The sequence below is a fragment of the Betta splendens genome, chromosome 14 (assembly GCF_900634795.4).
Source record: "Betta splendens chromosome 14, fBetSpl5.4, whole genome shotgun sequence".
Classification (NCBI taxonomy): Eukaryota; Metazoa; Chordata; class Actinopteri; order Anabantiformes; family Osphronemidae; genus Betta; species Betta splendens.
Window position 1 is genome coordinate 12,377,205 of NC_040894.2, and position 13,978 is coordinate 12,391,182.

The 13,978-nt window shown below is 44.9% G+C and overlaps 2 protein-coding genes across 3 annotated transcripts; both read right to left on the reverse strand.

The window, feature by feature from the left end:
• Window positions 1-324: 324 nt before the first annotated feature.
• LOC114869029 (carbohydrate-responsive element-binding protein) lies at window positions 325-9,939 on the reverse strand. 2 transcript variants are annotated; one of them, XM_029172815.3, is made up of 17 exons: window positions 9,424-9,939; window positions 8,555-8,661; window positions 8,379-8,461; window positions 8,162-8,251; window positions 8,050-8,091; window positions 6,233-6,407; window positions 5,831-5,911; window positions 4,595-4,746; window positions 3,938-4,517; window positions 3,777-3,850; window positions 3,232-3,484; window positions 2,525-2,625; window positions 2,303-2,422; window positions 2,055-2,182; window positions 1,853-1,976; window positions 897-1,026; window positions 325-788 (listed from the first exon to the last, which is right to left on the reverse strand). In XM_029172815.3, exons 1-17 carry the CDS (start codon window positions 9,759-9,761, stop codon window positions 625-627), a joined length of 2,742 nt encoding a protein of 913 aa, XP_029028648.1. In that variant the 5' UTR covers window positions 9,762-9,939; the 3' UTR covers window positions 325-624. The 2 variants fall into 2 exon arrangements, with proteins under 2 accessions (XP_029028648.1, XP_029028647.1); XM_029172814.3 differs by having other exon boundaries at window positions 2,303-2,425.
• A 1,290-nt stretch (window positions 9,940-11,229) lies between these two features.
• On the reverse strand, window positions 11,230-13,879 carry c1qbp (complement component 1, q subcomponent binding protein). The gene is made up of 6 exons (XM_029172821.3): window positions 13,473-13,879; window positions 12,857-13,007; window positions 12,640-12,730; window positions 12,380-12,475; window positions 12,092-12,217; window positions 11,230-12,002 (listed from the first exon to the last, which is right to left on the reverse strand). The coding sequence occupies exons 1-6, from the start codon at window positions 13,717-13,719 to the stop codon at window positions 11,853-11,855; spliced, it is 861 nt and encodes a 286-aa protein (XP_029028654.1). The 5' UTR covers window positions 13,720-13,879; the 3' UTR covers window positions 11,230-11,852.
• Window positions 13,880-13,978: the final 99 nt, after the last annotated feature.

The following is a 13,978-nucleotide window of genomic DNA, read 5'->3' on the forward strand; positions in this document are numbered from 1 at the left end:
CCCCTGTCGGTCTGGAGGGGCGTCGGCGGCACTGCAGGCGCACTGGGAGAGCGTCACCTAGCGTGGTTGTAACTCAGCGCTACAGGGGGAAGGACTGGGTCTAAAGCGCGAGTTTGTTTAATATACTACAGCAGCATAGTTCAACGTTACATCACCCAAAACTGGTGCTTTTAGTGAAGACACTCTTAAAGATCTATATTACTATAGAGACTTGTAACCAGCAGCTGAAGCTGTAGTAGAAATGGAAACGGAAGATGTTTCTGTTTTTAGGTAATCGTTTGCTAAAAGGTCAATTACTGTATATCACTAGCCACTTTTACTGACTGCTAGTACATTCCATCGTTTATTGCCAGTATCACTGATCTTAATATGCTAAAATTAAACCTTGTAAATAACTTCAATCATTTGTATTTGTGCTTTTCTAGGGAAATCATTCTCAGACGCTCAGTCTTTCGTGTGTATATTAAAACTACATACCTAATCAGAATTACAGCATACAGGGTTAAATATAGTTTGATACATTCAATTAGGTGAACTTGAATAAATCCTTTTTGCAGGTGGTGAGTTCATCGACTGTGACAGGTATTGACAGCTCCCCATGCTCTTCTGTTAAGTCCTGATAAGTCACATAGGGTGTGTACTGTCCCGTGTGGCGGGCTGTAAAGAGAGCTCCACGGCTGCAGCCAGGTTGCCCTGAGTGACGGCGAGGGCTGCGTGCTCTGGCAGTAGGCCGGGGTCTGTGAGGATGGCTGTTGTGGTGCTCAGGAAACGAAGCGATCTCAGAACCACTGACAGGGCAGATGCAAAAACAAGGTCAACAGGAGGCATACAGTACAAGGTGATAGTAATACTGTCAAGAGGTGGAGGAATCCTAGAACTAGTTGTGGTGGACTCACTGGGTCTTAGGGCAGGCAGGGAGCAGTGCTGGTCCAACCAGGATAGAGTGGATTGACATAGGTCCTCAGCACTGGCAGTGGACACCATTCCATTATAGGACTCAAACAGCGGCTCGATGATGATACTAAACTGTAAATGAGCTGAGGAAAGTAGCACAAGTACTGTATATTTTATCTATTTTAAAAAATATAATACATAGAATAATTGAAATGAATTAATATATTTAGCACATGCATTTACTCGTAAGACAGAATAATATATAAATAGAATATAGGATAATATATAAATGTAGCATATATCAATATACTAATTCTTTTTATTGCGTTAATCATGAAGGGGTTTGCTATAATAAAATATAAAATACAGTATTAAACTAATTAAACAAAAACACAAAAGTTTCTGCAGCTCTAAGTAAAAACATCCTCTTGGAAAAATAGTGTTTTTCATTAAGAATATCATCATCATCATCATCATCATCATCATCATCATCATCATCATCATCATCATCATCATCATCATTTTAAAGATAAAATCTGAGTTTCCAGAGGAACCATAGAAAATGTCTTTATATTCACGAAGAGGAAACGTCCTCAAGGTGTTTTTTGCTCAACATATAAATTTGATAAAATCCCACTTTAATCTTATTTTGCCTGCAGATAGAAGCAGCAGTAATGGATTTTGTTATGGGTAAACTTATCTTCTTTAAAATGCTACTTGCATACTTTTCTATCTGCCTGATAACACCACGATGCCCCAGGTGAATAATGTGCTTGTATCAATTAAAACAAAACTGTTAAACTTAAGTCTTAACTTAACGGCCTAGTTTGTAATGTAACGCTTTCAAGGAATGATTTTCATTGTCATGCTTTAGGAGCAGCATTTCTCTGTATCTGTCAGATAAGCTTATTATTATAGTTTTTGAATTAGTTCCTTTGGGTTGACTGAATAAGGATACGATCCAGAACTTCCAGTTCTGCAGAGTTTGCGCCTGGACGTAGTCTCTGAACTTCTGCCTCATGTGGTCGAAGCGTTGCCGTGTGATGGGCACTCCAGTGGCTGGCAGCTGCTGCTGGCATGAGCTGCACAGACAGAAAAAAAAGCCAGAGTAGCTGGTGGCGGGACAGTACGCACACGTAGGGTGGAGTTAACGCTCTCACTTGATGGCAGAGTTGAGCAGCTGGATCTCCTCTCGGAGTCTCTGAGTCTCTTCGTGCAGCTGGGCTCTCTCCTGCTGCATCTTTCCGATGTACTCGGCCGTTTTCTGCAGTGTGGTGGCTTTGCTGATCTGTGTCAGAATGAGGATTATTTAGACATTACTTTGGTTACATCTAAAACAGCATTGATGCTTTGTCTCTTATTCATCTCAGAATTGCACATTTGAAGTTTGAATCATTGTTCGCTGTACCTTGATGCTCGGCTGAGAGCTGAGTGTTGTCACCAGGTTATGCAGAGTGTCAAATCCCAGTTTGATGTTGAAGCGCCGCTTCTGCTCGGCTGAGATGTGAGTTACCCTCCTGGTCTGTGTCTGCTGCAGAAACAGTTCAGTGACATGCGTATGCGTGGATGCCGTAATGCTGATCTGAAAGCACAGTGTGTCTGTGTGTAAATACACAATACTGAAGTCTACCTTTGCCTGTCCAGAGAAGCCTCTGTGTGGGGACTCTGGGTTGGACGCTTTGTCTAAAGGGTGTGGTGGGGACGTCTGGCCTGCATGTCCGGTCAAATGTGCTAAAATAAGCAAAGATAACAAAGATGAAAATAATATTTTAGTTTAGTTAAAATGTGATACTTTGTGCGACTCACTTCACATAATAAACTCACTTCTCCTCCTTACTCAACCAGCTCCCACTACAGCCCAAACAAGTGAGCAGTAGCTCAGTGAAAATGAACAGCACACCACATACATGCTTTCAACGCCATCTTCTTATTGTAAAAACAGTTTCATAACTCTCATTTCTTATCAGCTACTTCCTTCTTACGTCATCTGCCGCCAACCAAAATCAAACAGTAACTTTTTATCTGAGCTCTCTGATTTTATTACTGATATTGTTGTTTAGCACAATAAAGTGATTATGCTTGGGGGATTTCATGTAAATAGTGATACCTATACAGCTAGTCAATTATTTTATTGGTGTAACTGAGGGCTTAAATCTTAAGGGTCCCACCTATATACATGGTCACACCTACTGAATATTGATCTTTGAGGGACACGTCTTTGCTGAAATCAAGTATTACATCTGGGAATCGACTATGATCACAAATAGATGGCAGACTCAAACACTTAATGCCAGTGTTTTAGTAAATTGGTTTCATGTATGGCTTCTAGTTACCTACCAGTTAGGCTGCTTCTGTCCATGCTGTACAGCTGGACAGGAGACAGTTTCTCAGTTTTGGGGATGAGGAGGGTGGCGCTACCGTGTGCGGCGCTATGTCTGAGCGGGGCGGACGAGCCTCTGGTGGTGATGGTGCTGGGTCCAGCGGGACTGTTCGTTTGGTGCAGAGGAGTCAGAACTGGAACGACCGCCGGCCATGCAGCCCCACGCTGCAGCTGTGTTGAAGCTCCTCCAACGCAGTTGCTGCCGCTCGCCTGTTACACAACACAAACACGGTGTCATTTGTGTGTTGGAATTTCAACATCATGTTTGGAATACTATAATACAACAAAATCCAGCTACACCCTGAGGCAGAATAAATACACTATAACATTATGGCTGAGTAGTTCAAGCAACAAAGCTTATTTTGGTCAAGTCCAATATTTCTGCAGTATCACAGCTTAGCAACCATCCAGTGACTTCAGGAGCTAAATTACTATATCCTAATCCAACTACTTCTTTCCGTGTTGATATGCCATTGGTTACTTAAGTAACAGACTGGCTCACCGAGGAGCTGGGCGATGATGACCTTTGACCTTTGTTTGTGACCAGAGCAGCATCAAATCCCACTGATGGTTTCCCTAATGGATGAATAGAAAGAGTTAATGGTTTGAAATACTGAATCCACAAAATGTGGATTCTGATTGACAACAAGAGAAAAGACTCACGTTCACAGGTGCTGGAGGAAAGCAGTTTAGCCAGGCAGCTGCTGGGTGTCGGGTCAGTAGACAGGGGACCAGACGAAGCCGCAGAGGCTCCAAGTGTCCTTACGCCAGTTTTTTGCTTGTGCTTCCCTCTGACCCCTGTGACAGCCACCTGCTCAGGGACCGAGAAGCAGTGGGCCGCTGTGACAGAGGCCATGGATGAACCGACCGGGTCAGCCACAGCAGCTGGGTAGGTGAGCGAGTGGTACGGTCTCTGGGGATGAGCGTAGCTGGGAGCCTGGAGAGCAGAGCCTGGCGCCTCCACCGTGGAGGCAGTGTGAGTGATGACAGTGGAGGTCACGCTGCTTGTTGCGTAGTAACCAAACTTTGGGCACAGCAGGGGGTATAAAAGGGGAACGTTTGAAGCGGCCGGCTGCTCAGCGCCGCTGGTGAACGCTATAGAAGCAGGAGGGTCAGAGTAGGTCTGAGGGTCATACGCCGCGGCTTCTGGGTGGTATTCACTGCAGTCCTGGCCTGGACTGGTCTGCTCTGGCTGAGTGGTAGATGACGAATGCTGAGGCAAATCCTCGCAAGACAGAGCGGGCTGAAGGAAAAAAGAAGAAACATTTCTGCAGCAGTGTCTCAAAGCAGCATATAAAGGAGAGCTAACAGTGGCCATACCTGAGCCAGCTGGGTGTTGACGAGAAGCTGAGGTGCTGTCACCACAGGGAAGGCAACTGGACCCAATGGTGTGCTGGAGGAGCTCCCATAATAGTCACAGTCAGTAAACCCAGTCTGCTCACTGGACTGGGCCCTGTAGCTCAGAAAGATGTCTGACAAAGACAAATACTTGTCGTTAAAGAAGCTGATAGAGAGAAATAAAGGTAGGAACGGAAATATGCTCAGAAGAACTGAAAATGTACAGCACAGTGCTTAATGAGGAGAATCAGAACTGTAATGAAAAGATGGCATGTGCCCGGTGTGTTCAAGCGTCAAACTCTAATTTCATTACAAAAAGAAATTCTGATGTTTAGAGAAAACACGTTCTGATGAGAAAACACGTTGCCACAGACAGTTGTTCTATATTCGATATATTGTGAAGGACAAAGCAAAGCTTCATGTAAATAACATTTATGGTAATCTATCTGACAGATAGTCAGTGAACCTTATGACCAAAAGAAAGGCAGCCAGCTGATCCCTCAGGACACACACACACACACACACACACACACACACACACACACACACACACACACACACACACACACACACACACACACACACACACACACACACAGCCAGGAGGCTGCTGTGTTGCTTCACTGACAGTGGCATAAAGGCCAAAGCAACCGCTGCCATGATGCCCCTGAGCAAGAACAACCTTCCTGCACTGTGCTGTGCCAGGCTGAGCTGTGTGTTTGCTGTGGGCTGGCTGTTTGTTCTCAAGATGCCAAAGAGGTCTAGCTGAGTGCCTGTCACACTCCGAACAACTATCAACTCATAAAATGAGTCAGGAATCAGACGTTGGAGAGGGAATATAATGTGAAATACAACACACATAAACATTCATAGTACGACTAAGAAAGGAAACAAACTTTCAGCTTTGGTCAGTGAGGCTGTTGCTCCACATTTTATGACAGGGTCAATGACCTAAACCTGCACAAGCGTAAACTTGGTAAAACATTAAAAGCCAAGATTTTATGAGCTTTTTATGGAAATTTGACCTATAAACACAAAGTAAACAGAAGGGTGGATGAATTCTCTACGAGCAACAAACCTACAGAAAGAAGGAAGGAAGGAAGGAAAGGAAGGAAGGAAGGAAGGAAGGAAGGAAGGAAGGAAGGAAGGAAGGAAGGAAGGAAGGAAGGAAGGAAGGAAGGAAGGAAGGAAGGAAGGAAGGAAGGAAGGAGAGCGTACCTGGTATATCCATGAAATCTTCCAGGTTTGGCTGCAGTGGACTCAGGCCCGGCTGGATGATGTCTGCGTTGCTGGTGTAAGCTGAGAGAACACCACAGAACAGTCAGAGGAAGATTTGTCTCTCGTTCATCCCTATTTGTTAGATGGGGTCCTTTGCCTGCTGATAACTGTCACTATCAGCCACCACCACAAGAGGTCACATTGAGTGAACGCAGACTAGTCATATATGACGAAAATCACATCTCACTAGACATAGTAGTCCAACATGCACAGACAAAAACAGCTGGTCTACGTTCAAGGTTACTCAATCAGCGCATTCTTTTCTTTCTCCCTCTGCTGTGTTCAATCTTAGTATGATTTATGTTCATTTGATGCTATTGCACCTAAGACTCTGTGACTCACCGCTGTGTCGGTCTCCGGTCCAGGCGCAGGGCTTCTGTGTCATGGTGAACAGGGTGTCGGAGATGTCCGACAGGAGGCAGTCCAGGTCAAACATGTGGGCCTCCACCGGCGCAGGCTCAGGCTCCTCGTACATCTGAATGGACCATTTCTCCGTCCGGGCCTGGCACACCTGACCCTGAAGCACACCAAAGCTGTAAACCTCCCAGTTCTGCCCATAAAAAAAGGACTGAGAAGATCTGAAGTTGAAATGATGAACGAGGAGAAATTAGAAATACATGGAAACACCACAGACCCCTTGTCACTCAGATGCGGTGGGCTATAAGAACTCACACAAACGAAAGCGTCAGACTTGGCCTTATCTCGTTTCACTGAATTTTTTCGTCTTTACCCTCCAGCTCCAAGTCCAAGCCAACATTTAAAGGGAAGCCCCAACCGCGCCGGAAGCTAACTCGGCTGCGTCAAAGCACACAACACGCCTCTCTCTGATTTGATTTGTTTCCTTTGAGGCTGGAATATGAGCGAGTGCAAATAAAAACGAGGTACGATTGCTGCGTGCATATAAATGTGTGCAACGCCGCAGGACCAAAAGGCGTTTTTGACTTATTGTTCAAACACACAAGCCCCTTACGGCCTATTACGCTGTTGGTGTCTTTATTTTGACGTCTCCTCGTATCAATCAGAGCGGCAGCCTTTTGTCCCTGACCTAATTCTGGCGACGCGTTCACGTGCAGGCGAACAGCGGAACCCTGGAGAACACCAGCTCAATGAGCAGGACACACAACACACTCGATTATTAGACTCCATTGACCGTTTCTAAAGGGTTTTTCTGCCGCCGAGCGGTGCGTTTAACACAATTAAGCTGTAAAGTCAAATGAAACGAAAGAATTCAAAACGAAAAAGTCGATATTTAAAGAAACAGAGGAGACTTTAAGTTGCAAAACCTCAAGATGTAACATACAGTACATGCACTGACAATATTCTGTTTGCAAATCACTCTAAAGGTTTTATGACTCTGCAACTAATTCATTTCAAACGAGGCTCTGGGAGCGGGAGGCTGTTACAGAGTATACGACATCAACACTAGCGTTAGAATAACAACCCTGGGTTCTCCCAGTCACACCATGCAATCAGCTGAGTGTGAGGCCATATAACAACAGGAACGCAGGGCATAAACCAAGTTTATTGGTCTTTGATCTCAGATTGTGTTGTTTGTCTTCTAAAGTGTCACATAATAAAAAAAAGACTATTTGAGCTGGAGACGGTCACATAAAGTGTCAATTATTTTGACTTTGGAGAGGATCTGAGCAGAACCTCCACTGTGTGTCTCCCTCATTTTACATTCTCCCGATACTCCGCTTGTGTCTGCGTCACTGATGAACCCGCCGCCCATCTGCCGCTCAACTTGCACAAAGTGCTGCAGGAACTAGGTCGGATTTGATTAAGCGAAATTAAATTTTGCGGCTGCTTTGCCCAGATGAAAACCCGAAGGTGCGTTCGAGGGCCCCGACGATCGGGGATGTTGGGGACGTGACGCGTGTGCTACGTCCGGTTGTACAGTTCGTCCCTCCTTTTTCCTCCTCCTTGTTTGTCTCCAGTGAACTAGGGTACGGCTGAACTCAGGCTGAAAATAGCCACCGGAGCTCTTTGATGACTATTATATTGGCATTGAAAAGCAAACTAAGCAGGTCACTGACACGCAGCGTAAGGCTGGGTCAGTGGAGCAGCCTCAGCCTCCTGTGGTGGCTCTATGTTAATGCTTTCCACTAAACACAAGAAAAGAAGATGATCTGAGTAGATTAATTAGTCTTTTACTGTACCTCCTGTAGCATTGATAGAATGTCATCCTTCTTCTTCTGGAGCTGCAAAAGAGAAAAACCATTAAAGAACGGAACAGAGTCAAATATAACTGCTTCATCATGGGGTGCTTACTCTCTTTTTATAGTAAATTCTCCACTTGTGATACTCTCTGATCACCACTTCAATCCGCTGCTTCCAGTAGCTGCCCTCCAACACGATGGCCTGTGGAAGCAGAGGTACCGATACCGAGCCTGAGACGGGTCCAGTCTCGTCAGCGTAGAAAAAAAGCGTGTTCAATCAGCTCCCGACGTTCCGTTTGCGCTGCATTCAATTCAAACAAGCCACTCACCTCAGGCTTCCTGTGCGCGTCGGCCTCGGAGCCCTCCAGCGGGGTGACGAACCCGCACACGGGGTTCTTCCTCCTCTCCACATCTGAGCGCGACAGTGACAGAGCCCAGGAGTCGTCATTAGGGAGACAGAGTTACAACAATCATGACAACATCGTGGGTGCGAGGGAAGACTCACACTGGATGAACCAGGCCCTCCAGATGGCGTTGTTCAGGCGGATCTTGTCCCTCCACAGCAGCCGCAGGCCCTTGAAGGACTTCCACTTGGGTGAGACGATCTTACCGCTGCAGAAGGAAAAAACGTGTTTGGGGTCATTTTGTGAGAATCCAACCAGGTTAAAGACGCTGCCTCTGTCAGAAACCTGTCCTGATTGTGACTAATTGGGCCCCATCAGCAGCACTGCCAGACTGTTTGCATCCAGTGTCTGTGGTGCGAGGAGACGGTCTAAAGGTGCTCGGGGAGTTGCTAGGAAGCGAAGGGGGAAGCGTTTTCACCACGCTCCTAATGGAGCGGCAGAGGCGGCCCGAAAACAGCCATTAGGTCAAGAAACGGCGAAGAGCTGCCCGCGCGGGGCAGTGTTTGGACAGGACATCTGGTGAGGCGGTGGCAGAAAAACATCCTTTTGGGGCAAAGGTTGGTGATAATGCAGCACAAATATTTCCTAAAGGACGCAAATAATCTGCAAGTGTGTAGAGAGTGCGCTTCTACGCCTCGTTATGAATAGAACACAAACCTGGGGCAGTTTGAGGTCAAATCTGGATTAGACTTCAATTCACAGCCAAGTGGAAGATTTCTATCCACGGGAGGGTAAATTTAAGAGTCGGGGGTATTATTTCAGGATCCTCTCTCCTTTCCCTCAGTTACACTGTAATCTGCTCATTGCAGCCAACTAGAAGCAAAGTCCACTTTTCACTGAGGATTTTCTAAACTGTTGCACAAGAGTGAACACATCCACACACACACACACACACCCACGAAGAGGGAGCGCGTTTCTCTGCGGTGTCTGGGTCCCAACAAAAAGCACGCAAATAAAACGGCAGACCCACCTGTAGGCCAGAGACATGCACTCGAACAGGCGGGTCAGCGTGGGGTCGATGCTCAGGCTCCCGGAGCTGAACGGCCCGTAGCGGTACGTCTGGCACCACGTCCTGTTCACCGTGTCGAAGTCGTAGCGCAGGGACCCTCCGCTCTTCCGCCTGCGCGGCGCCGAGTCGCTGTGGGGCGACGACACCATGAAGTGTCCGCTGTGGATCACCTGGGTGCCGGACGGGGGCACCCCGACCCCGGCCGCTCGAGCGGGCTCGGCTTCCGGCTCCGAGTCCGAGTCCGAGCTGTCCCGGAGCTCGCCGCCTCCGGCTGGACCCACGGTGACGGTGTCCGTCATGGTGCGCGCTCATCCGGTGGGAGACAGGGCCAAGGCGCGATCTGTATCCTGGACCGAGCTCCGCTCCTCCGGCAGATCCTCCACCAGGACCAGGTTTCCAGCGTCTAACAGCTGTGAGGCCCCACATCTGTCAGCAGACACACACCTCCCCGCTCAACAAGCCAGTGTCTGTTGTGTAACGGCTTAACGCGGCGCGAGGCTAATTATTAATGGACCAAAGCTGATATGATAAACAACAATATTGACTAATGTTAAAGTCTCGTTTACATACAAAACTATTACTAATTCTGAATATGACATCATGATAGTTCATACTTTTCTATTTCAACGGAAAAACTTCTGCAAATGGTTAAATGAATGAAAACCATATCAGCTGCTGTTCTCCCGGTCCGGTGCCAGGGAAAAGGAAAACATATCAGACACCCGATAACGGTTTTGGCCTTTGATCCTATTGTTGCTCTTTTAACAGTTTACAACACACATGTGAAAGAAATTAATATATTGTTTTATCCTCACTGGAGTTTACCAGGATATACAATTTTAGTCCAGCGGATTTTTTTTAATACATTTTGCATAAATTTTCATAAATCAGCATCATAAATGCTGGTGTGTATTTATTGATAGGGAAACACTTACTGATCATTGTAATCAATCAATCAAGGTCCATCTTCTCAGTACTAACTTTGCACTTCCTCTCTCTTAAAATAGCCGCCATACCACTAAATGCAATAAATTTTGAGCACTCTGGGGGCACGACACAAAATACATGTATTTATCGATTTGAATTACTTGATTAAAAAAAAGATTGTGATTAGAGACTGTTTTTGTTTGATAAGGACTTCTAAACTCAAGGTTTTTCTAAAAATGAGAACTCAAAATCATGTGGTTTGAAAAGTTTTCAAATTCTCACTAATATTGTTGGATTAAATTGAAAAATCAGGATGCAGACTAAACAAAACTAGTAAAATCTGCAAACTCCAAGAGCCAGTCTCAATCATTGGAGCAGTTCATGTGTTTCCTGGCGTTTGATTATATTGAAGCAGTCATTACTTGCCTTTACTCAGGTGCTTTTAAAGGCTACTCTGTTTTCACTAAAAAGGCCCTAAATGACACATTTCCATTTTTCTTTTCACTTTAAAAGAAATGCAGAACCTCGAACTCACAATGGTTCAGACAAGTACTTAACATCTTATTCATTTACAGAGCACTTAAGGTTTTCTCTTGTGTGTGGTACAAGGCACTTTCACATTTTCTTCCATGAAAAGATCAGCTATTAAGAGCACTTCACATCAGATTGCCACCTTTGAGGGTTTTCAGCAGAACAGTGTTCTGTCACTATGTTCCCAACTGTGGGACTTTGAAGGCATGTTGTCAACGTCATACCAACTTACCTCACCAATTTAATAAAAAATATTTTATATTTTTTAAAAATGCTCCCTCAGTTGCCCAATTGCTTTGTTAGTCTCAACCTACAAAATATGAAGGCTTGAGATTTTAATGACTTTTGTATCAAACAGTTTTATTGGACACTTTTTACTGACTGACTGAATGATACATGTGATTCAAATTCAGACTTTTGTCTTGTCTAACAGTCAAATCAATTTGTCAGCCCCACCCCATCAAGCCAGATGGAAGTAAGACTCAACGTAGGATTGCATGGTTTTACAAAAAGGTGTCACAGGAGAATTTGGCATTTTGAATTGTTTTGTTTTCACATCTTGACCTATTCTCTCTGCCTCTGTAAGATCTTGATACAGGTTCAATAGTGATGGACATCTGCTGACTAGACCGTTTTAAACAATCACAAGTAAAAGAGAAGTCTAAAATTATGAGGCATTTCTTGCAGTGATGATGTGTGTAAACTGACAGGACCTGAAACATCTGTGGTCTTCATATTTACTTAAACAATACTATTATCTTTGAGTTAAGTTAGAGAAAAACAGTCACATTTTAACAAAACGGGCATTTGTGACAAGTGCTCACAGAAGGTCATGGTCTCTGAGACAATTAATCCGCTAGAATCCCATTCAGTGCTTTAGTCTTACATCCAAGCTCTCTTCTGTACACATTCTGGCAAACAAACATTTAACATTAGTTACATTTGACAAAGCCTTGGAGGTCTTCCAAAAACTTGATGTACTCCTGATGCTCAATTGCCGTGCTTAGCTCCATCAGTTCATCTGCAAAGGTGTTGTCGACCCCGCGGTCAGCCAGGAAGTCCATCAGGTGATCGTACAGAGCCTGGACAAAAATGGCACAATTGGTTACAACTACTTCTCAGCTTTCTTCGGCCTCTTTAAGTGTTAACTGCTTAATGTCTCAACTCTTACCCAGTCCAAAGAGTCTGTGTTCAGCGTATAGCTGGTTTCCTTCCACTCTGAATCTCCCTCAGGCTGGAAGCTGACCTCACGGATGGCAAAGATGTCGCTCTCCTCCTCTCCTTCACCGTGACTCATCTAGAAAAATTCAGTCAAGCCTTAGAAATGTTGCAACACACACACACACACACACACACACACACACACACACACACACACACACACACACACACACACACACACACACACACACACACACACACACACACACACACACACACACACACACACACAGCTTACCTCATCTTCAGGAAAATGACAGTCAAACACCAGGGAATGTTTTGCAGCCTGTTTTGTTACTTCAACGACAAAGTTTGGTGTGGACACCATTTCTGGCTGTGGAGAGAAAAAATATTTTATCCTAATTACACTTGTTTTCTTTATTTCAACAATTTTTAAAATCGAACGCAGTGGCACACTTTTCTCCCATATACATTTATACATTCATTATTATTACTACATTCATTTAGCTTTTTTAAACAAAGCTCTTTTTAAGTCACCTCTTCATCTGCTGACTTCTGTTCCCCTTGTTCTGCCTCTTCCTCAAAGTTAGGTGGAATGCTGTTATTGACGTTGAATGTGATGGTAATTCTGTAAAAGGAACACAATGGTTTAATTTGTGTGCAATGTTGTCCACCACTAAATACATGTAATAAGTCATGAGAATGAGCTGGGCCACTGCAAACAAAACTTTACCAAATTTTACTCCAGCCTTACTTTTCTCCAGACACATTCCTTATGAGCTTTGCTTCTGTGCCATTCATCTCCAGTTCCCATCCTCCAGACATCTTGGGGAGGGATTTGTTTTTCAGGATTTTCCTTTCCTCTTTGATTTCATCAACGAGGAACTCTCCAAAGGCCTTGTCACCTGGAAGATATTGTGGAAAATTTAATCTCACCTGTACAGCAGCAGATTTATTAGGCTTGATTTTCCACATCTGATCCATCTGGGTATTACTCACATTAACTCACTGTTGGTGGACATTTACACACCTACTAACCTAATCTTTCTGCTTCAAACTTTAAAACGCATCTTTAAATGATACATATTGGTGACTAAATAGATTACGTTACAGCATTTTGCTATATTTACACCCCTTGCTCGCTTTTTCTTTCAAGGTGAATGCTAAAGTGTAGTTAGCTAACCCAGTTTGCTGTCTACAGTTACAAGATGCTCTACGTACAGACTTCATTTAAAATTGTCTAAATAACTGGATATTTAATAGCGGAATGACAAAAGTCACGATGACTCTCCACTTCGTTTTTCACACGCAACACTGCGTGAAACTAACGCTAGCCAACGTCAGCTAGCAAGGACAGAAGCAACCGTTACCTTCTGTGTGCAGTCCTCCACAGCCACACGACACCGATGGATTGAAGACCTTAGAACTGAACAGTTTGGGCCGGTCCGACGCCCCGCTGCTGTTCAGCATCCACAGAGACCGCGTGAAGGGCCGAGCTGTTGCCGAGCTTGGAGCGCACAGCTTAGCGGAGCTGCTAGGTAAAGATCGGGCTGTGGTTGCGGTGAGTGAAGAGACGCGGACAGCGGCTCCCACAGCGCGGACAACTGACTTTAGCATAGTTGTATATAAATATTATAGTATCTAAAGACAAATAAATAAGTCTGACGCCTCTGCGATGGTCGGATAACTCACTGTAGGAGCGGCTTCTAGTAGATTACGCAAAACACGTGTGGAAGGGCACGTTGACCTGTCTTAACTTTGACACATGCACCGGAAATAAACCGTCTTTTTCTTCTTTGGTTTCCTGGTGTCGTGACGTGACGCGGGAGCGCGCGCTGCCTCGTAAATGTGTATCGGTCTAACACTACAGCTGCTT

What these genes read in the sequence shown, in the direction of transcription:
- LOC114869029 (XM_029172814.3), bottom strand. Translation starts at nt 9,761, where the DNA reads ATGACGGACACCGTCACCGTGGGTCCAGCCGGAGGCGGCGAGCTCCGG. An exon ending in GCTCTCAGCCGAGCATCAAG is followed by an intron (nt 2,183 to 2,302) that starts GTACAGCGAACA and finishes ATTCTGACACAG; the next exon opens with ATCAGCAAAGCCACCACACT. An exon ending in CCTGCCTGCCCTAAGACCCA is followed by an intron (nt 789 to 896) that starts GTGAGTCCACCA and finishes CTGCCCTGTCAG; the next exon opens with TGGTTCTGAGATCGCTTCGT.
- c1qbp (XM_029172821.3), bottom strand. Translation starts at nt 13,719, where the DNA reads ATGCTAAAGTCAGTTGTCCGCGCTGTGGGAGCCGCTGTCCGCGTCTCT. An exon ending in AGGAATGTGTCTGGAGAAAA is followed by an intron (nt 12,731 to 12,856) that starts GTAAGGCTGGAG and finishes TTCCTTTTACAG; the next exon opens with AATTACCATCACATTCAACG. An exon ending in GTCATTTTCCTGAAGATGAG is followed by an intron (nt 12,218 to 12,379) that starts GTAAGCTGTGTG and finishes GAATTTTTCTAG; the next exon opens with ATGAGTCACGGTGAAGGAGA.